The sequence below is a fragment of the Trachypithecus francoisi genome, unplaced genomic scaffold (assembly GCF_009764315.1).
Source record: "Trachypithecus francoisi isolate TF-2019V2 unplaced genomic scaffold, Tfra_2.0 Lachesis_group20, whole genome shotgun sequence".
NCBI classification, from domain to species: domain Eukaryota; kingdom Metazoa; phylum Chordata; class Mammalia; order Primates; family Cercopithecidae; genus Trachypithecus; species Trachypithecus francoisi.
In genome coordinates, this window is record NW_022681466.1 from 21,190,869 (window position 1) to 21,213,835 (window position 22,967).

At 50.9% G+C, this 22,967-nt stretch overlaps 1 protein-coding gene across 4 annotated transcripts in view; it reads left to right on the plus strand.

The window, feature by feature from the left end:
- Window positions 1-22,967, plus strand: part of PLXDC1 (plexin domain containing 1) — a 90,095-nt gene that overhangs the window by 34,031 nt on the left and 33,097 nt on the right. For all 4 annotated transcript variants that reach the window (XM_033183224.1, XM_033183225.1, XM_033183222.1 and 1 more), the window contains exons 3-7: window positions 13,659-13,802; window positions 14,057-14,126; window positions 14,791-14,913; window positions 15,505-15,623; window positions 17,349-17,448. In XM_033183224.1, coding sequence (XP_033039115.1) covers window positions 13,659-13,802; window positions 14,057-14,126; window positions 14,791-14,913; window positions 15,505-15,623; window positions 17,349-17,448 — 556 coding nt within the window. The remainder of the gene's footprint in view (window positions 1-13,658; window positions 13,803-14,056; window positions 14,127-14,790; window positions 14,914-15,504; window positions 15,624-17,348; window positions 17,449-22,967) is intronic.

A 22,967-nucleotide genomic window follows, 5' to 3' on the forward strand; every position in this document is an offset into this window, starting at 1 on the left:
GGTCATCCCGGTCAGAGCTTCTGCAACGGGCTGTGAATTGTGTGAACTCCTTGGGAAGAAAGGTTCACTGCCAGGCAAGGTCTCCGCATTCTTTTTAAGAGGTACATCCATATGGATTATAGTGACAATGCCCTGGGATAGAGTGGCCTGGAGAGGCCCCTTAGGGCCTTGTATTAATTAGGATATAGGTTCAGCTGTTGTAACAGATGCCAAAGTGACAAGGCCCTTAGCTATGAGAGAAACCTATTCTTCTCTCACATGTAATAGTGTGAGCATAAGTAAGCAAAGGTTGATGTTGTGTCTGCGTGGTGTTGGGGGCCTAGGTTCCTGCTATCTTGCACCTCTGCCTTCTAAAACATGTGCTTTCCATTTTGTAGCTCGAGACAGCTGTTTCAGCTCCTGCCATCACATCTGCATCCCAGCCAGGCAGAGGGAGGGCACTCCAGTTTTTTTTTTTTTTTTTTTTTTTTTTTGAGACAGAGCCTCACTCTATCACCCAGGCTGGAGTGCAGTGGCGCAATCTTGGCTCACTGCAATCTCCACCTCCTGGGTTCAAGTGATTTTCCTGCCTCAGCCTCCAGAGTAGCTGGGATTACAGGTGTGCATCACCACGCCCAGCTAACTTTTAAATATTTTTAGTAGAGACGGGGTTTCAACATGTTGGCAGAGCTGGTCTCAAACTCCTGACCTCAAGCGATCCGCCCACCTCAGCCTCCCAAAGTGCTAGAATTTCGGGCGTGAGCCACCACACCCAGTCCCCATTCTTTTTTTTTTTTTTTTTTTTGAGACAGAGTCTTGCTCTGTCAACCAGGCTGCAGTGCAGTGGCATGATCTCGGCTCAATATAACCTCCACCTCCCAGGTTCAAGTGATTCTCCTGTGTCAGCCTCCTGAGCAGCTGGGATTACAGGTGACACCACCACACATGGATAATTTTTGTATTTTTACTAGAGATCGGGTTTCGCCGTGTTGGCCAGGCTGGTCTCGAACTCCTGGCCTCAAGTGATCTGCTGGCCTCAACCTCCCAAAGGCGTGAGCCTCCAGACCCAGTCACCCATTCTTATTAAGGGCAATCTTTCTGCTCATCTTCCATTGGCCAGATATAGTCATATAGCCATACCTAGCCATAAGGAGGGCTGGGAAATATGGTTTAACTGTGTGCTTGTGTGCCTAGCTATAACTGGGAGCCTTTGCGACTCAAGGAAGGAGAGAATGGTTATTGGGAGGCATTTATTAGTCTTTGCCATGGGTGGGGTTCCTCCATCAAAACTGCCCATGTGGGTGGCAGCGTGCTAAGGGGCCTATGGTGGCAGTTGGGAAGTGTCCCCAAAGTTGGTGAATTCCAAGCCATGGGACTCTTTTTCCCAATGGCCAGCCAAGAAGCTAGCAGTGCTTGACTTTAGAGAAGAAGAATCATGGTGGTGTTGGCGGAGAAATCAAACTCTAAAATATTTCAAAGAGGTTTATTCTGAGCCTCTGTGAGTGATCACAGCCTGGAGAAAACACAAACCCAAGAAGCCCTGAGTAAGTGATCCTGAGACAGGTGACAACTCTGCTTTATACATTTTAGGGAAGCAGAAATTACCGGCAAAGTCATAAATTAATATATGGAGTTTATATGTTGGTGTGGCCCAAAAAAGGTGAGCTATCTTGAAGTGAGAGCTCACAGGTCATTGGTGGGTTCAGAGATTCTTTAATTTGCAGTTGGTTAAAGCAGTAAGGCTTTGTTCAAAAACCTGGAGTCAGTAGAGGCCAAGTGCAGTGGCTCATGCCTGTAATCCCAGCAGTTTGGGAAGCTGATGTGAGAGGATCGCTTGAGCCCAGGAGTTTGAGACCAGACTGGGCAACAGGGTGAAACCCTGACTTTACAAAAAATTTAAAAATTAGTTGGGTGTTTGGCCAGGTGCAGTGGCTCATGCCTGTAATCCCAACCCTGTCTCTACTAAAAATACAAAATTATACAAAATTAGCCGGGCGTGATGGTGCATGCCTGTAATCCCAGATCTTGGGAGGCTGAGGCAGGAAAATCACTTGAACCCAGGAGGTGGAGGTTGCAGTGAGCTGAGATCACACTATTGCACTCCACCCGGGGCAACAGGAGCAAAATTCTGTCTCAAAAAAAAAAAAATTAGCTGGGTGTCATGGAATACGCCTGTGATCCCAGCTACTCAAGAGGCTGAGGTGGAAGGATCACTTGAGCCCTGGAGGTCGAGGACTGAGGCTGCAATGAGCCATATCAGGCAATAGAGTGAGACCCTGTCTCAAAAAAAAAAAAAAAAAAAAAAATCTAAAATAAATAAATAAACATAGAAAACTTGAATTCAGTGGAAAAGAATGTTTAAGATAAAGAAGTTTGCTAATCATCATCTGATCTGCCAATCATATCACGCCATGTGTCATATGATCTGCCAGAGTCACATCCTCTCATGCCTTACCTGATATGTCATGTGATATGTCAGAGCAAGACTCAATATGCTGGGTCAGGCCAGGCGCGGGGGCTCACACCTGTAATCCCAGCACTTTGGGAGGCTGAGGTGGGTGAATCACCTGAGGTTGGTTTCTACTAAAAATACAAAATTTAGCCGGGCATGGTGGTGGGCGCCTGTAATCCCAGCTACTTGGGAGGCTGAGGCAGGAGAGTCACTTGAACCTGGGAGGCGGAGGTTGCCGTGAGCCAAGATGCTGCCATTGCGCTCCAGCTTGGGTTACATGAGAGAAACTCCATCTCAAAAAACAAAACAACAAAACAAAACAAAAAAGCGCCGGGTCAGAGTGGCCTGCGGGAGTGCGTGATTTAACCCATGCCTGTCATGGCCATAGGTCCTGTTTATAATTTGATATCATATTGCCACTGAGTCCATTCCGTCTGTCTTCTGATCTCTATTTTAACATTAATATTGGTCAATTGTGTCTGAACTGCAAAAGGGAGGGGTTACAATGAGGTGTGTCTGACCTCCCCTCCCATTATGGCTGGGAACTCAGCTTTTTTTTTTTGAGACAGGATCTCACTGTGTCGCCCAGGCTGGGGTGCAGTGGCGCGATCTTGGCTCACTGCAGCCTCAACTTTCCAGGCTCACACGATTCTCCTGCCTCAGACTCTGCATAGCTGGGACTACAGGTGCATGCCATCACCCCTGGCCAGTTTTTGTATTTTTTGTAGAGATGGTGGTTTCAACATGTTGCCCAGGTTGGTCTCGAACTCGTGAGCTCAAGTGATCCACTCACCTGGTCTTCCAAAGTACCAGCATTACAAGCCTAAGCCTCCATGCCCGATCTAATTTAATTTTTTAATTGACAAATAATTGTACATATTCATGGGGTACATAGTGATGTTTCAATACATATACAGTGATCAGATCACGGTAATTAGCATATTCATAATCTCAAACATGTATCCTTGCTTTGTGGTGGGCTCATTCAGATTCTTTTTTTTTTTTAAAGGCATCTTTTATTTTATTATTTATTTATTTATGAGATGGAGTCTTGCTTTGTCGCCCAGGCTGAAGTGCAGCGGCGCAATCTCAGCTCACTGCAAGCTCCACCTCCTGGGTTCACGCCATTCTCCTGCCTTAGCCTCCCAAGTGGCTGGGACTACAGGCGCCTGCCACCACGCCCGGCTAATTTTTTTTCTGTATTTTCAGTAGAGATGGGGTTTCACCGTGTTAGCCAGGATGGTCTCGATCTTCTGACCTCGTGATCCGCCCGCCTCAGCCTCCCAAAGTGCTGGGATTACAGGTGTGAGCCACCGCGCCCGGCTCAGATTCTTGCTGTCTGTATCAATTAAGGACTGCCTGGGCTCACCCTGGAGGTTTGTCCTCTGATCACCTCATAAGCAAGGCTATTCTATTTAAGGTCCTTTTGGTTCTGAGGAGCTATTTGAGCTGTCCCACACAGAAGGATTATTGCGAGGGTGCAGAAGACGATCATGGGAGACCCAAGGTCTGGACATGAAGGACAGCCAGACCTCAAGGAAGCTGGAAAACTGTTGGGAACCAGGTCCCCTCCCCCAGTTCTTGCCTCCTTTTCATTAATGCATCATATGTTTATTGAAGCCAGATATATATAAGGTCTGCCTTTTCCTTTCTGTGGATCAGAAGTCTTCTGCAGACAGCTCAAGATGGTTTCAGTTCTTTTTTTTCTTTTTTTCTCACAGACCCTGTTCATCTTGAATGGTTTCAGTTCCTAAGTCTCCATGATCTTTCAACTCAGCTCTCCTGCCGCCAGCTTTTCAGTTTCCCAATTTCACCCTGTGTGTGGGGGGGTGGGTGTGATCTGATTGGCTCAGGCTGCACAAGCTGTAGATTGTAGGCTTCCAAGAGATGAGCTACTTTTGAATCATGTGACTACCTATGTCCAATCAGTCTGAGGAAGCACAGGGTCATGTGGGAGACTGTGATGGGTGTAGTCAACTCAGCAGGGCCTATGGGTGGGGGGCAGACATCCGTGGGATGGGGATGGAGCATCCTAAAACTGTACAAGGTTTTTATGTACAAGGTCTGGTACAAGGATATTGTTTAAAATATAATGCCACGCCTGAAATTTTAGTTAGCAGGGCTCCATACAACATTGATGTTTCAGGAGCATCAGAAATTGTAGACTAGGCGGGTATGGTGGCTCATGTTTATAATCCCAGCATTTTGGGAGGCCAAGGTGGGTGGATCACCTGAGGTCAGGAGTTCAAGACCAGCCTGGCCAACATGGTAAAACCCCTGTCCCTATTAAAAACACAAAATTAGCCGGGTGTGGTGCCGTGCACCTGTAATCCCAGAGACTCTGGAGGGTGAGGCAGGAGAATCATTTGATCCCAGGAGGCAGAGGTTGCAGTAGCCGAGATCTCACCGTTGCACTCCAGCCTGGGCGACAAGAACAAAACTCCATCTCAAAAAAGAAGAAAAGAAAAGAAAGAAAGAAAGAAGAAATGAAAAGAGAGAGAGACTGAGAGGAAGGAAGGAAGGAAGGAAGGAAAGAAGGAAAGAAGGAAGGAAGGAATTAAGGAATTCTAGATTAAATGGACTGGTTCTAGTACACCCGGGGTAGGTGGCAATAGCTTTAATTGCATCACTGATGCTCAGCTTTGAGGAACCTGGGTAAACTGTGGCCTCATAAAGAACTGGATGGAGACAAACAATACAGTGGAGCAGCCGTGCTCCAGCTGAAGGCTCTTCTTTTTCATTCCCCAAGGCCTGAGTGGTTGGCAGAATTGTTGCACCTCCCTGGGCATGTGGACAGATTGGAAGATGCTGGCCAATCAAACCCTTTACTCAGCTCTGCTTCCAGAAAGTAAAAGGCATGTCTCTTGGTTTTGTTTGTTTTGTGTCAATGTCTTGCTCTGTTGCCCAGGCTGGAATGCAGTGGCACGATCATGGCTTACTGCAGCTTTGATCTCCTGGGATCAGGCGATCCTCCTGCCCCAGCCTCACAAGTAGCTGGGACTACAGGTGCATGCCACCATGCCCAGCTAATTTTTGCATTTTTTCTGTAGACTTGGGGGGGTGTCACTGTGTTGCCCAAGCTGGTCTTGAACTCCTGGATTCAAGCGATGTTTCTGCCTCAGCCTCCCAAAGTGCTTCTTGTCTTTTGAGAGTACTGGTTCATTGGCTGGATTCAGATGGCAAGTGGACATTGTGGTTGACTTTTCAACATATATTTTACCTTACAGCCTTGCACAATAGGAATGGGATCTTGGGTTTCTACATAACCCTACCCCCAGCTGATGTTTAGTCTAGGTGGAAGCTGTTTAGCATCTAGGGCTCCCTAGTCCAGAGGTGGCAGGGGACCCAGGTTGGCCCTGCCATCTTGAAGCACAAGTGTTCATTCAGTGGTCGGGGAGATGTGTGCTGTGCCTGTCTTGCTTCCATGAGCCAGGGCTAGTTGCCACTGTCAGCCGTCCTGTCACTACAAGGTGCCTAGCCTTACAATGAAGCCCGCACTGAAAGTGGCAGAGAAGAAAGACTGAAAGAGCTTAGTCTTGGTCATTGAGCCACATTCCCCATCAACCCTGATGTTAGGCCTTTGCTCACCCAACTTCCATTCCCCATTTCTAGCGGAGCCATGATCCCCAGTTCCTGGGGGAAGTAGACTGGTTTACACCAATCTGGCACGCCCTGGCCCCTGTAATAGTCGGGGGCCACATCAGACTGAAGGGAAGATCTTGCATTCCACTCTTGGTGCGAGGTTTCTCCTTTTGAACCCGACAAGGAAGCCCTCTTCGGACCAGGAGGCAGTCACACTTAGGACAACGCCCTGATGACACAAGGATCATCCATGTTCCACACTTGCTGCCCTGCTGCCGGGCTCTCAGACGTGTGGTCTAACACAAGTCCTTCGTGTTGAACCTGGGTTCAACCTGGGTTTCCTTTCTTGCCCCCGAAGGTATCTCCCATGTTGGCTTCACTTCCTCAGAGAAGAAATTGAGGAATCCAGAGACACCTTCCTGTGTCCAGGAAGTCCCAGGTTTGGGAGTGCTGTCTATGGGCTTGGATTCCCAGAGGAGGCAGCTGGTTCCTCCACAAGTGGCTTTTGTGTCATCTGCCATTGGAGATGGGGGAGGACGCTGTCCTTGTCAGAGCCACACTGCACATTCTCAGCACAGTCTTGACACCACTGGCTGCAGAATCCTTGTTATTCAGCTCATTTGGCAGGCAGATGCCGAACACCCACCAGATACCAGGTGCCAGGCCCTGTGCTAGGGAGGTTCTGGGGGCGAGATGAATGCACCACCGTCCCTGAGCTCCAACCTCCAGACAGTAGTCCTTCTGATTGAGATTTTAACCAATGACTGGTAGGTGGCCTAAGTCACCTTCCCGGAGGGCTGTTGCTTTAAGATCTCAGAGACAGTGGATAGAGGAAAGGTCACTGTCTTTGAGTGGAACTGACCTGGTTTCATACAGTTACATTATTTCTTTCTATTTTTTGTTTGGTGAGACAGGGTGATCTGCCCTGTCTCAGCCTCCCAAAGTGCTGGGCTTACAGGCATGAGCCACCACGCCTGGCCTAGTTACATGATTTCTAGTCTCAGTTTCCCTACTGAGGGAATGGGACTAATATTAGTGCTCAACTCTTAGGGTTGCCCTGAAGTAACAAATACGAAATGCCCAGCACTCTCCCATTACCACTCAGCAAATGCCAGCTTCCCTTCTCCTTCCTCCCATGCTCCCAAATGCTCCCCTGCAGGCTTTGTGCTTGGCTTTGCCCAGGAGTGATCCCACTGTAAGTCACCCCCTCCCTCCAGGGTGCATTTTGGCCTCACCCATCACTCTGTAGCTGCTCTCAGCCAGAGCTGAGTAGATATGGCTCCTGGCTTCACTGTCCTGGAGTAATAAAAGTCAGGCATGCCAGGAGGGCAGTCTGTTGGGCCTGTTTGGGACCTGCAGCAGATTCTGCATGGCATTGCCCTTGAGCCAGTCCTTCCCCTGGCAGGCCAGCTGTACTTGGCACTTCTGAGGCCTGAAGCAGAGGTTGGCCTCACCCTCGCTGGCCTGAGTAGGGCATTGTTAGGCTTCGAGGCTCTAGCCCTCCCTGGGATCTGCTGACTCATTGGAGAGAATCAGCTTAGGAGTTAGAGGCAGCAGCTCCTTTCATTTCTGACTCTCCTTGAGTCAGAATAGATGAAAGCTTTGTGTCAGTTAAGAGGTGCCATTGCAGGGATCATTGGGAACTCCAAGAATGAGTCCAAGGATCATCCACCTGTCAGAGCTGAGGCACGTGACACAGGGCCTGGCTTCTCTGTAGAGCAGCACTAGTTTGGATCAGACCGCTTGTTTTTGCTTTGAAGCAGAGAACTTGGAGCAACGGGCCAGGAAGAGGCATTCCCAGGAATCTCACCCTTCGCAGTCTTAGCTGAGGCGGCAAGAGACACGTCAGCATCTGTTTGGGCTTCACAACTGCAGAGTGTGGCTTCTGTCGTGGGCACTTATTTCAGATGCCTGGAGGTTTGGGGAAAGCTCTCACTGTTCAGGGCCCAGGAAGTAGGCTGATTGAAACCAGACCTTTCTCCGAGCCTCAAAGCAACTGTCTTAAACACTGGCCTGCTCAGGTTCCCAGTGGAAGCTGTATGCAGTTGACTGAGACTTACCTGTGAGCACCTGTTTAGCATCTGCAGCTGTCCTGCTTTGTTTCGTGAAATGACCCTATCCTGGGCTTCAGAATATGTAGTGGTACCCGTGAAACAGGCAGCTATACTTCGTGGTCATTTTTTGCTCAACAAATCCTCCACTGAACACATACTCTGCTTAAATAAGATAGATAAAGGCTGACCTTACTTTTGAGGTCTTATGATCTTACAGGAAAGGCAGACGTGAAGATGTGTATAAAATCCAAGTAAATTGTCACAAGTGTGCAAAACACCAGGAGAAAGAAGCACAGGGTGTGATGGGAATGCAACAGGGAATCAGAGAAGCTTTCTCGAGGAAGTGACTCCTGAGCTGAGGCTGGATGGGTGAGGAAGGGTCAGCTCCTGAACAGGGAAGGGGAAGAAATTTTGAGGCACAGGCAGCACCAAGGTCCTGAGGCAGACAACTGCGTGGTGATTCCCAGAACAAGAAAGCAGGGGAGAGAAGGAAGTGTTGAGTTGGGGCCAGACCACCACACATGGGGAAGGATTTGTGTTTCCGTGTAAGAGAGAGCTAAATCCAGGGATTTAAGGAGCAGCCCTCCAGCATGTCATCAGGGACTGAGGCTCCATCTAGTTCTCCACTTCAACATCCTTAGGGTGTGGCTCTTGTCCTTATACTCACAAGATGGCTGCTGGAACTCCAGCCATTATGTCTGCATTCCAGGCAGGAAGAAGAAGGGCAAAGATAAGAGGGACAAGCGGTCAAATTTGACCTCTTTCAAAAGGCTTCACTAGAACCTTCAGCTGATATCACGGGCCAGCCTGTGTCACATGGTAATCCTTGAAATCCAGGGAATGAGGTTTATTAGATGGCTACATTGCTGGTTGCTACAGAATCAATTTTTTTTTTTTGAGACAGAATCTCACTGTGTCATTCAGGCTGAGTGCAGTGGCCCAATCACGGCTCCCCGCAGCCTCAACTTCCTGGGCTCAAGGGATCCTCCTGCCTCAGCCTCCTGAGCTGCTGTGAATATAGGCATGCACAGCCATGCCCAGTTAATTGTTTTATTTTATTGTATTTTTTGTGGAGACAGGGTCTCACTATGTTGCCCAGGCTGGTCTTGAACTTCTGACCTCAAGTGATCCTCCAGCCTTGGCCTCTGGAAGTGCTGGGATTACGGGCATGAACCACTGTGCTCAATCCAAAATCAATGTTCTGTTAGTAAAGAAGAGAAGGGAATGGCGTAAGGGGTGTGACCTTTGTTCTGAGTGCAACTGGGAAGCCACAGAATGGCCTAAGCAAGGGGATGACGTGGAACAGGGAAAACAACTTCAGGTTGTCCCAACTGGGCCACGGTAACACACATCTGTGGCACGGATATTCGTTTCCTAGGGCTGCCAGAACAAATTACCACAATTTTGGTAGCTGAAAACAACAGGAATTTATTCACTTGCAGTTCTGGAGGCCAGAAGTCTGAAATCAAGGTGTCAGCAGGGCCACGCTCCCTCTCAAGGCCCCGGGAAAGGATCTTTGCTTGTCTTGTCCTAGCTTCTGGATCTCCTGGAAATCCTTGGTGTGCTTGATTTGTGAACAGCGTCACTCCAATCTCTGCCTTCACTGCGACAGGGATCCTCCCTATATCTCCTCTGTGTCTCTGTATCCACATCTCCCTCTTCGTTTACAAAAAGACACCGGTCATTGGATTTAGGGCCCACCCTAATCTGGTCTGCCTTCATCTTGACTCGATTCATCTGTAAAGACTATTTCCAAATAAGGTCACATTCATAGGTACCAGAGGTGCACACTTGAACATATCGTTTTGGGTAACACAGTTGAAACCCACTACAGCATGCAAAAGGATGGAAGGGCTATCTGGTGCTGGCTGTGTTAAGGTGGGCCACTCGTTTTCCCCTCACCAACAGATCATAAGATAGCCCAGGATTTAGGGAGGCAAGTTTATTTCCCCAATTTTAACACATTGCAAAGCACTGGTCCCCCCACCCCCACCTCCAGCAAACACTCCTAAGCACGGAGGAAGTGAGGGACCTTGAGCCATATAGGCACAGAGGTGACTTTGCCCATCCCTGCCCATCAGGGGCTCGTAGTTCAGGGGCAAACAGACATTTAAATAATGGGCTGGGCTGGGCGTGGTGGCCCACACCTGTAATCCCAGTTACTCGGGAGGCTGAAGCATAAGAATCACCTGAACCCGGGAGGCAGAGGTGGCAGTGAGCTGAGATTGCATCACTGCACTCCAGCCTGGGCAACAGGGTGAGAATCCATCTCAAATAAATAAATAAATAAATAAATAATAATAAAAAAGGATGGCTGAATAGCATCTAAACTTGGTTTCCTTTCTTCAGGCAAAATTTTAAGCTAACTGATGTCTCTTAATATAAACCACTTTTTTGTTTGAATTCGGGGGAAGAGGGCGAGTTGTAGCTATGGCCGTGGCAGGTGGTACCAGGAGAACCATAACCAGCTGCAGAGTTGGGGTCCTGCAGACTATCAGATGTACAGTGTTGGGCAGGGCCCCTTATATTTTTTTTGCTTGGAAGTGGAATAAAAACTGCTCACCAGTGAATCTAGGAAGCAGGCTGGGAGGCGGCCATCGGACTCCCTTTGTGCAGTTCTCTCTGCACAGATTGCTATGCACGGAGCTTTGTTTTTTTGATGGGTGATTTTTTTTTTTAAATGGAGATAGGGGTCTCCAGCAGAGATGGGTAGAGATAGGAGAGACAGAAACCAAGGAAAAAGATGAAGCATTAGGTCTCCTGGAGGGTGGGGAAAGGGGCAGAAATAGAGGGAGCTGCTTTCCCGAGGGAGGCCAAGAGCTCTGGGCAGGAGCAGTGGCTTCAGTGCCTGTGGGCAGAGCTGGAGAGCAGTGCATCCCCCTTTGGGTACCCTCCCGAGACTCCAGGGCTGGTGGCTGTGGCAGCAATGGGAAGCAGCATCCTTGGCGCTCACCCCAGGGGCCGTGGCATCAGGGCATACCCCTACCAAGTGGCTTTATGCGTAAAACCAGAAATCCAACAAGAGTGGCCCCATGTGACTCTTGCAAACAGTACACGAGTCACCCCTTGAGGACCCCCTGAAATAAGGGATGGTGGAGGCCACTTCCATGGGGTGGAGGTCACTGGGGAGGTAGGGGTGGAAGACCGATCAGAAGGCAGGGTTTGGCCAGGCGCAGTGGCTCATACCTGTAATCCCAGCACTTTGGGAGGCCGAGACGGGCGGATCACGAGGTCAGGAGATCGAGACCATCCTGGCGAACACTGTGAAACCCCGTCTCTACTAAAAAATACAAAAAACTAGCCGGGCGAGGTGGCGGGCGCCTGTAGTCCCAGCTACTCGGGAGGCTGAGGCAGGAGAATGGCGTGAACCCGGGAGGCGGAGCTTGCAGTGAGCTGAGATCCGGCCACTGCACTCCAGCCCCGGCGACAGAGCAAGACTCCGTCTCAAAAAAAAAAAAAAGAGAATCTCTTTTTAGCCGTGTTAGCCAGGATGGTCTCGATCTCCTGACCTCGTGATCCGCCCGTCTCGGCCTCCCAAAGTGCTGGGATTACAGGCTTGAGCCACCGCGCCCGGCCGAGAATCTCTTGAACTCGGGAGGTGGAGGTTGCAGTGAGCCGAGGTAATGCCATTGCACTCCAGCTTGGGCGACAGAACAAGACTCTGTCTCAAAAATAAAAGAAGGCAGAGTTTAAGCTGAGTGTTGAATGACCAGGAATCTGCCAAAGGGAGAAGGCAAGGGCAGCCATTCCAGACAGGAGGACCAGCGTGGGCAATGGCACGAGTGACCACTGATGGCTTGAGGCCGTCAGGGGAGTCTGGTCTGCAGGGGTGGGTGCACAAGGATGCAAGAGGTGGTGAGAGGAGAGAGAAGGAGCTAGAGAGAGGCTGGAGCTGGCTCATGGTGGGATCTTGCACACCAGCCTAAGAGCTTTGGTTTTCGTCTCAAGGACAGTGTCTTGAGGGAGCCCTGGATAGCCTGTGAACAGAGAGGTGTTTTTGATTGGTTTGACTGCCCCGCTGAGGATGGGTGGAGGCATGGGCTGTCTGGAGGCAGGAAGGGAGGGCACTGGCAGAGGGAATAGCCCCCAACACCAACCAACCGTGCTTTATCTGCTCCTCTTGCCCCGGCCTGCCCCGACCCCAGGTCCCCAGAGCGTGTCACTTGTCGTAAGAGCAGAGTGCCTTCTGGCAGGTGAGGATTGCAGGAACCCCTTGTCCCCACTCATGCTGGGCCCAGGGCAAGGGCCGGCTGGGCAGCTGGCAGCCTGGCAGGGAGAATGTCGTTTGCTCTGCTGTGTCTGCCACCACCACCACTGGGCAGCCTGATTAATGACCCAGGGCTCCTCACCGGTCCGCAGCCCTATCTCTGTGGCGGTGGCTGCCGAGGGAACCTGCCTGCCCTGCCCGCCTTCCTCCTGCGGCTGGCGCTCTTGGGCCGGCTCCAGGAAGTGCTTCCACATCGCCCCTCTCTGGCTCTTAAGTCTTTCTGCCAACCATTTCTCTGGCCTCCTTTAAACCCTGGCCCAAGTGCTCCTCTGCAGGAGAGCTTTGCAGAATGAACCCCCAGCCCACAGCATTCTGGCTTCTTTATTTTATCTCCACCAGGCACACAGCAAAGGCTCAGAGGTATGCCTGGAAGGAATCCTTGCTGCTTCTCTCCCCTTCCCACCCCCCTGGTGATGCTGTGTGGGCTCTGGGTTCTGTATCAGCTCTGCTTGAGGGTCTGTGTCTGCTCCTCTGTTTATACAAGTCTCATTCCAGACTGGCAACTCCCCAGGATCAAGAGGCAGCCTCCTCCTTTAGACTGGTGCCTTCTAAGATCCAGATTTTTCTCTTTTTTTTGAGACGGAGTCTCACTCTGTCGCCCAGGCTGGACTGCAGTGGTGCGATCTCGGCTCACTGCAAGCTCCGCCTCCCGGGTTCAAGTGATTCTTGTGCTTCAGCCTCCCGAGTAGCTGGGACTACAGGCGTGTGCCACTAGGCCAGGCTAATGTTTTTATATTTAGTAAAGACAAGATTTCATCATGTTGGCCAAGCTGGTCTTGAACTGACCTCCAGTGGTCCGCCCATCTTGGCCTTCCAAAGTGCTGGGATTACAGGCGTGAGTCACCATGTCCAGCTCAGATTTTTCTTTTCCATTAAATAGGGTATTCTTCTAGGGCAGGGACTATGAGTCTCCCTTGGCCTGGGAGTTCCCTGAAAACAAGGGCCTGGTTTGGGGCCATCCTGTCTGTTCCTCCCTCATGCCCCAAGCCAAATTCAGCCTTGGTCATGGTCTGAAGGGATTCAGGGGCTGCCAGCCTCCTGGCTTGTCTGGGAACAGGAGGGTTGAGCATGAGTGCAGCAGGTGTGGATTTGGCTGTGGCCAGGCCTGTTGGGGCACTGCTAGGGGCCAGCTAGTGAGCTGTCTGGAGCCAAGGGGGAACCCAGGGGGTCCTAGGCCTAAACCAGCCCTTGGGGCCAGAGGCCCAGCGCCCTGGGAGGGTGGTGACTTCCTGTACCCAGAAGTCTGAGTGGGGAAGGGCAGAGAGTGATTCCTGGAATGCTGACTATTCACACCTCCTGTGGGCTTTATCTTTGGTGCTGGCAGGAGGACAACCACAGTTATTATGTGTCCCGTCTCTATGGCCCCAGTGAGCCCCGCAGCCGGGAACTGTGGGTAGATGTGGCCGAGGCCAACCGGAGCCAAGTGAAGATCCACACAATACTCTCCAACACCCACCGGCAGGCTTCGGTGAGTGCCCCAGTCCCCAGCCGTGCTTCCCTGGGCTGGGAGGCTGGGGGCCAACCCACCCTGCCTGGTCAGTGGGCATGGCTGTGGCCCGAGGTCTGTGACCTGGGAGGTACCTTCCAGGGATTCCCATGGGACTTTGCCAGAGTTGGGGTGCCCAGTAGTGGTCCTGGGCATGCCTGCTCCCTACTCTGTCCAAACAAGCACGAGTCAGTGTGGGTGCCCAGGGCATGCTGACTTTCTCCCATCCCCTGCAGAGAGTGGTCTTGTCCTTTGATTTCCCTTTCTATGGGCATCTTCTGCGGCAGATCACCATAGCAACTGGAGGTAAGGCCACATCGTGGGGCCCCGGGGAGGGTTTGGAGGCCTCAACCCGAACTCAGGGGCCCTCCCAGGGGTGGCAAACTGGAGACAGGGTTGTGTAGATGAAATGGGAGGAACACACATTCGGTTCTAACAGGAGCCTGATTCTCAGGAGCGGGGGTCAATGGATGTCAGAGCATCCCCCTTGCATCAACTGACCTGCTCATGTGCGTGCGTGTGTGTGTCTCCTTGGGCCAGCATGAGTCAGTGTGGACAGCCCTGTGACCTGGAGTCACTGAATAAGAGGGAGAGGGAGACCCCTCTGAGAGCTTGGGCTTCTGGGGCCAGGCTCCCTATTGATCGGAGGCTTCTGTCTTTAATCCCTGCACTTCAGTTCCACATCCCACTTCCCCAGGAATGGGAAAAGCTGCGAGTCCCCTCCTCTTCCTGCCCCCTCACCCTATAGTCTGTGTCCCACTGAAGGAACAGGGAGGACCTTCTCCTGTCTAGGGCCCTTCGGCTCCATGCACACCAGACCCAGAGCCCGCCAGATGGGGATGGGCGACAGAGATCTCAGGCTCACTTCCAGCTCCGCCTGCGCTGCCCTTCTTGCCCTTGGGGGAAAAGGCCCCCAAAGCGACCCCTCTGGGCCATTTCTGGTGACTCCTTTGCACGTCTCCTACCCTAGGCTTCCTCTTCATGGGGGATGTGATCCATCGGATGCTCACAGCTACTCAGTATGTGGCGCCCCTGATGGCCAACTTCAACCCTGGCTACTCCGACAACTCCACAGTTGTGTATTTTGACAATGGTGAGACCGGATCTCAGAATTTAAGTCACCCAGCTCCAGGGATCCCTTTTCCAGCCCTCTAGAGGAGCACAGGGCCTAGAGAGGGCAAGAGTCCCGCAGTCCCACAGCCAGGCGGCCACCTACCTTTCTCTGCTCAGTTTCCTCACCTGTCAGATGGGGACAAAAATGCCTGCCACCCAGAATAATCTGATGAGATAACAAAACGACAGTGCTTGGCTCTTAGTCGAGGTAAAATAAATGTTAGGGGCCTTTGTTGTTTCTTACTTTCACCAGGATGTTCCTTGAACCCCATCTGAACCCAGAGGAACAGACATTCCTCCTTCTTTTATCTCAAGGAGTCAGAATAGACTCCCAAGAAGGAAAGGGAAAGAGATGATCAAGTACAGTATCTGGGGCTGAAGCGGGATCTTCTGGCTCCTCTGCTGCTCGGAAGCCAGGCTGCTTTAGTGAGCTGCCCAGCTCCAGCCTCCTTAAATTTGCAAACTTCCCCATCATCCCAACCTGTGGCCATCACCCTCTGGCTGGTGTTTCTGTAGGGCCCTGCTCCTTGCACGATCTCCTGTCCAGCCGGGTCTCTGTTCTTCTCCCTAGGGACAGTCTTTGTGGTTCAGTGGGACCATGTCTATCTCCAAGGCTGGGAAGACAGGGGCAGTTTCACCTTCCAGGCAGCTCTGCACCGTGAGGGCCGCATTGTCTTCGGCTATAAAGAGGTGAGTAGGCCCAGCTGCGGAGATAGCTGGGTCTTGGAGCCTTTCTTCATTCAGTAAATATTTAGAGAATTCACGATGTGCCAGGCATGGGACTTGCTGCTGGGAATACAGCAGTTAACAAGATGGTTGCGGGTCCTACCCTTTTGGAGCTGTAAGTCTGGTTGTGGAGATGGACAATAATTACAGGGACAAATGTAGAATCACCACTGTGACAAGTAGAGGTGCCTGGTGCTAGCTGAGCCTTTCACACACCTCTTAACCTTGACAGAGGCCAGGGGAGGCTTTGCTGAGGAAAAGAGTTGAAATCTGAAGGATAAATATGAGTTCAGGAAGCAAAGAGGAGAATGAAGTATGTTCCAGGAGAGAAAACAGCACATGCAAAGGTCCTGAGGCAGGACAGGGCATGGCTGGCACAAAGCACTGAAAGAAGGCAGCATGGGCCAGGCGCGGTGGCTCATGCCCGTAATCCCAGCACTTTGGGAGGCTGAGGCGGGTGGATCATCTGAGCTCAGGAGTTCAAGACCAGCCTGGCCAACATGATGAAACCCCATCTGTACTAAAATTAAAAAAATTTAGCCAGGTGTGGTGGCAGGCACCTGTAATCTCAGCTACTCAGGAGGCTGAGGCAGGAGAATCGCTTGAACCCAGGAGTTGGAGGTTGCAGTGAGCCGAGATTGTGCCACTGCACTCCAGACTGGGCAACAGAGTGAGACTCTGTCTCAAAAAAAAAAAAAAAAAGAAGGCAGCATGATGAGCCAGTGTGGTGGCTCATTACTATAATCCCAGTGCTTTGGGAGACTGAGGTGGGAGGATTGGTTTAACCCAGAAATTCAAGACCAGCCTGGGGAACATAGCGAGACACCCACCTCTATTAAAAAAAAAAAAAATAGCCGGGTGCGTTGACTCACACCTGTAATCCCAGCACTTTGGGAGGCCAAGGCTGGCGGATCAGGAGATCGAGACCATGCTGGTTAACATGGTGAAACTCCATCTCTACTAAAAATACAAAAAATTAGCCAGGCGTGGTGGCAGGTGCCTGTAGTCCCAGCTACTCAGGAGGCTGAGGCAGGAGAATGACTTGAACCCGGGACGCGGAGCTTGCAGTGAGCTGTGAGCGTGCCACTGCTCTCCAGCCTGGACGACAGAGCGAGACTCCATCTCAAAAAAAAAAAAAAAAAAAAACAGAAGAAGAAGAAGGCAGCATGGCTGGAAGGGAGTGAGGGGCAGGGGACAGGGCAAGGGAACCACAGATTTGCCCTTGAGAAAGGTCACTCTGGCTTTAGAGTGGAGAACAGGTTGTTGGGGGCTTAGAGGGAATACTGGGAAGTAATTTAGGAGAAAGGTGACAGCAGTTTAGAGTAGGATGGGGGGAAATGGAAAGAAACGGACAGATTTGAGAGCCACTTAGCAGGTTAAGCAACAGAATTTGCAGGTGCATTAGATGGGTAAGGGAAGAAATGAAAGAAAGGGAAGGGAAAAGGGTGAGTCCCAGGTTTTTGGCCTGCACAGAGTGCCATTCACCGAGACCAAGGAAAGAAGAAAATGTGCTTGGAGGGGGTGTGGAGAGGACTTGGAATTTGGGTGGGGTCCAACTGGGCTCCCATTGTTTTGGAGTCCTCCAGGAGGTGGTGCCATCCAGAAAGATGGGTCTGGAGCTCACAGGGGAGGGCTGGGTGGGCCCCAGAGCATTTGGGAAGTGGACGGACCCTCTTCTCCCTGCCGCAGATCCCTATGTCTGTCCCGGAAATCAGCTCCTCCCAGCATCCTGTCAAAACCGGCCTATCGGACGCCTTCATGATTCTCAATCCATCCCCGGATGTGCCAGGTGAGTCTCCAGGGACCCCGCAGAGGCCTTGATGGGGGTAGGACTCCATTCAGACTGAACCTGAGCTGCTGGGGGGATGGCAGTGGCAGGGAGTAGACAAAGGGCAGAGAGCTGACAGGGAAACCAAGGAGGAAAAGAGGCCCAGTGACTTCCAGCTTTCTTTTGTTATAGCAGAGGGACCATCTTCTCCAGCAAAATCTCCAATGGGAGGCACTGCTGTGGTTGTTGAGGGGAAAGGGAGCCACAGCCCTTCCACTCAGCCCCTGTTCCATGTAGAAAAAATCCAAAGATGCCCTAGTAGAGACTTTGAGTCCTCCCAGAACACAACCATCGTGGCCTTCCCACTCCAGGTGATAAAAGGAGCATCATAGGATGCCAGGAGACAGGAATCCAGCCTCGGCCATGCCGTGACCTCCCTGTCCTTTAGCAAACCACATCATCTTTCTAGCCTCAGTTGCCTCATCTACAAAATGGGGGAGTAGCTGAAGGAGTGCTTCTCCCTCCCAGGCCATCTTCCAGTGCTGACATTTTTGGAGATCATAGCTGTTTCTCCCCTGCCCCTGCTGTCGACCCCCACTGCAAGCTTACAAGGGTCTTGGATTTGTACTCCTGGGGAGGTGGCAAGCATCCCATCCACTGCTGCTCCTTCTAGACCTTTGACTCAGAGACTTTTTAACCTGACCTCTTCTGCTGAGCCATATGCACAAGTTCTGCCATGTAGGACCCCGGGAGGTCTGGGGAGGAGCCTTTGTCTGCCCTTCCCACCCCACCTGGGCCTTGATGGGGCCTGGGGGCATTCTCAACTCCACTCTCGCCATGCCAGGCTGGATGGAAGGACACCCTTGGGAGCCACCAAGTCACCTTCCTGTAGAGGGGCAAGGTACCGCCGTTCTGTGAAATCAGGGCTTCCCGGGGGAGGCATCATTGCCTATTTCTGTTCAATTCCAGTACTCGTGTTCTGAGTTCCTACTTACACACTGGGCCACTATGTTCCAGGCGCTGCTGAGATACAGTGAGGAGGAAGGGCATCTGCCCTTGCCCTTGAGGCATTCAGCATCTGAGCACAGCTGTTTTTTTTTTGAAACAAAGTTTCGCTCTGTCATTCAGGATGAATGCAGTAGTGCAATTTCAACTCACTGCAGCCTCCACCTCCCAGGTTCAAGTTATCCTCCCACCTCAGCCTCCCAAGTAGCTGGGACCATAGGCACATGCCACCATGCTTGGCTAATTTTGTTATTTTTTGTAGAGACAGGGTCTTGATATGTTTCCCAGGCTTGTCTCAAACTCCTGAACTCACACGATCCTCCCATCTTGGCCTCCCAAAGTGCTGGGATTACAGACGTGAGCCACCCTGCCCAGCCAAGCCTCTGTCTTTAACAGAAATTTGAGGGTTGGGGAATAATGGGGCCTTTAATGTATTTTTTTTTAATCTGAAGGAAAGGACCAGGGCTTAGTTAAAAGGCTTTACCCAGTACCTTCTATATGCAAAGTTCAGCGGAGTGTTAGGGGCTCAGCTCTGGAACTGGAAGCCTGAGCTGGAGTCCACACTTTCCACAAGCATCTGACCTCTGGTGAGTCACTTAACCTCTCTGCGTTTATTTCTTTATCTGTAAAATGGGGATAAGAGTGATACTTTGCCCCTACAGCTGCTGCAAACACACAGGCGATAGTGTATGTAAAGTGTTGGGCCCGATGTCTGGCACATCAGGCTGTGAGTCCTGTATAAGAATATCTTACTGTGGTAAACTTTATAACTCAGTATTTTATAATCCAGCAGGACACCTGGTTCTGTAGCGAACAGTGCAGGACTCGGAACAAGCGGAGTCCTCATGTGGGTGTCGCAGGTTAGATGCTGCCACCACAGTAATTTTGTACTTTCATGCAGCTTTTGTGACAGGGACAAAAAGTCGCATGCTGTAGTGGTGCAGAGTTTCCACCTTTACTTGTTTGCACATCCCTCTTTGAGATTTTTGCCATTTCCATGAATTACTATTCTTTTTTTTTTTTTTTTTTTTTTGAGACGGAGTCTCGCTCTGTCACCCAGGCTGGAGTGCAGTGGCCAGATCTCAGCTCACTGCAAGCTCCGCCTCCCGGGTTCACGCCATTCTCCTGCCTCAGCCTCCCGAGTAGCTGGGACTACAGGCGCCGCCACCTCACCCGGCTAGTTTTTTGTATTTTTAGTAGAGACGGGGTTTCACCGTGTTAGCCAGGATGGTCTCGATCTCCTGACCTCGTGATCCGCCCGTCTCGGCCTCCCAAAGTGCTGGGATTACAGGCTTGAGCCACTGCGCCCGGCCACTATTCATTTTTTGAGATGGAGTCTCGCTCTGTTGCCCAGGCAGTGCAATGGTGCAATCTTGGCTCACTACAACCTTTGCCTCCTGGGTTCAAGTGATTCTCCTGCCTCAGCCTCCTGAGTAGCTGGGTTTATGGGCGCCTGCCACCATGCCTGGCTAATTTTTGTATTTTTAGTAAAGACAGGGTTTCACCACATCGTCCAGGCTGGTCTCGAACTCCTGACCTCAGGTGATCTGCTTGCCTCGGTCTCCCAAAGTGCTGGGATTACAGGAGTCAGCCACCATGCCCAGCCATGAATTACTATCCATTATTATTATTATTATTAGAGACAGGGTCTCAGGCTGGAGCGCAGTGTCCATCATGGTAGCTCACTGCAGCCTCGAACACTTGGGCTCAAGCCATCCTCCCACCTCAGCCTCCCAAGAAACTGGGGCCACAGGCACATGCCACCATGCCCAGCTAATCTTTAAATTTTGTTTGTAGAGATGGACAGGGTTTTCCTATGTTGCCTGGGGTGGTCTCAGACTCCTGAGCTCAAGCTAACCTCCCCTGCAAGCCTCCCAATGTGCTGGGATTTCTGGCCTGGGTCACTGCGCCCAGCCTATTTACTAATGCATTTCTTTATCTTCATTTATAAAATTATATTTTTTCATGAATGAATGTATCTAGTCTAAAATGCAAAAGATATAAAAGGATGTACAGAGATTAGGTTTTTCACCTGCCCCTGAACTCTGTCTCTGTTTCCCGTCTCTCATTTCCCCTCCCTGGAGGCAAAGGGAGGGGAAACCAGGGTTCTGGGTTATCTCTAGAGCTGCAAGCCTTCAGTTAAGTGTGTGTGTGTGTATTTGATAGCATATGATGTCTGTGGTTCTGCACTTGAACAGAGTACATCCTGCCCGCCGTTCTGTCTCAGCACACAGTGAGCTGCTTCATTCTTCTCTTTAATGGCTGTGTGATAGTCCATTCCACGGATGGACTTTAATTTAACCTGCCCCCTGGGGGTAGACTTTCAGTTGTTTTTAATCTTGGGCTATAACAAATAATACAGTAGGTACTTTCATGCCCCTGTGTATTTCCATACACTATATTCTCAGTAGTTCAATCATTAGGTCAAAGGGCAGGGGTATTTACAATTTTGACAGACGGTGATTGAAGTGTTAGCCAGCAGCCAGGTGCAGTGGCTCATACCTGTAATCTCGGTACTTTGGGAGGCCAAGGCAGGTGGATCTCCTGAGGTCAGGAATTTGAGATCAGCCTGCCAACATAATGAAACCTCATCTTTACTAAAAATACAAAAATTAGCTGGGTGTGGGCCGGGCGTGGTGGTTCACACATGTAATCCCAGCACTTTGGGAAGCTGAGGCGGGCAGATCACCAGGTCAGGAGATCGAGACCATCCTGGCTAACATGGTGAGACCCCATTTCTACTAAAAATAAAATATAAAAAATAAAAAAAATTAGCCAGGTGTGGTGGCGGGTGCCTGTAGTCCCATCTACTTGGGAGGCTGAGGCAGGAGAATGGCGTGAATCCGGGAGGTGGAGCTTGCAGTGAGCTGAAATTGCGCCACTGCACTCCAGCCTGGGTGACAGAGCAAGACTCCGTCTCAAAAAAAAAAAAAAAAAAAAAATTAGCTGGGTGTGGTGACAGGCACCTATAATCCCAGTTACTCGGGAGGCTGAGGCAGGAAAATCACATGAACCTGAGGGGCGGAGCTTGTAGTGAGCCTAGATCGCACCATTTCACTCCTCACGCCACTCACTCACCATTTCACTGGGTGAAAGAGTGAAACTCTGTCTCAAAAAAAAGTGTTAGCCAGGGTCACAGTCACCTCCATGATGGGGTGGCAGGTGGGGAGGGTTGGGACCTGCTTCAGAACTTTCATGTGGTTTGGCAGGATTCAGGATTCAGGATTCAGTTCCCCAAGGAGGCCTTCTTTGGCTCCTTGCCTGGTAAACGTCCCCATGATGCGGCAGCTGGCTTCCATCAGAATAGGCAAGCGAGACAGCAGCAGAGTGCGAGGAAGATGCAAACCAGGGTCTTTTTATAGCTTAATTTTAGAAGTAACATCTTCTCTCTCTCTCTCTTTTTTTTTTTTTTCTTGCCATATTCTGCTGGCTAGAAGCAAATCACAGATCCAGTCTACATTCAGGGACTGGATTATACCTAGACATGGATACCAGGCAGCAACCATAGAGGCTCTTTGGGGGCGTGTTAGCGTCTGCCTACTACTCTGATTATAATCCTCTTTCCCAGGCACTGAGCAGGACAGTGTCTTGGATCTTCCCCTAAACATTGTGAGTTTGTACATTTGTCCCTTTCTAAATGAGGACACAGATGTTGAGAGAGGCAGAGTGACATATCCGCGGTCACGCAGCTATGACAGGAAGAATTCAAGTCCAGATCTTCGCCATTTAAATCTTGGAGTCCACCACTGAGTCTTTCTTAGACTGACCCAACGCCATTCCACCCAGAGGAATCTTTTCCTCCTCGGCTCCCCCAAACACCCACAGCCCTGTGTGCAAACTCCCCAGGCTGCTTCTTGGGACTGTTCTTGGTGTCTGTGTTTTATTTCCTTCCCTATCCCGCATCCCGTGTACATTACTCAGTCCACCTGGGGGCAGGGACGTGTCCGTTTCATCCGCGCCTCCCTCACAGGGCTTCTTCGGGGCAGAGTCTCAGGAAACATGTGCCTGATCAAGCTGTGGAATGAGGGTGAATTAGAGGGGCTCAGATCCCTGGTAGCATCTGCCTCTGAGGCTCTTCTGTGATTCTGGAATGAGAAGCTCCTTTAGAGAAAAACCAGAGAGATGTGTGGTGAAGAGGGGCAGGGAAGCACAGCCCACCTGAAACAGCAGGGAGGCTATGTCTGCTCTGCGAGATCAGGAGGAAATCTTGGTGGTGGGAGCTGTTGGAGTCTGACTCCAGGTGCTGTGTGCTGAGGTGTTGTGTCTACCTGCCAGGTGAAAGCCAGCACCTGACCCCCAGACACTGCCAGCAGGTCCCGCCTTGTCCTCCTTCCCTCTGTCTCCTGTTCCTCCTTGTCACTGTCAGATCTGATCACATCATTCTCTGACTCCTTGCTGCCTATGGATCAGGTCAAAATCCTCAGTGTGGCATTCAAGGCCGGGTACAGCTGGGCGCAGTCAATCACGTTGGAGCATTTCCAAACCCTCCCTCCGCTCACTGCCCTCTGCCTGGGCAGCTCTGGTCTGTGTCCCCT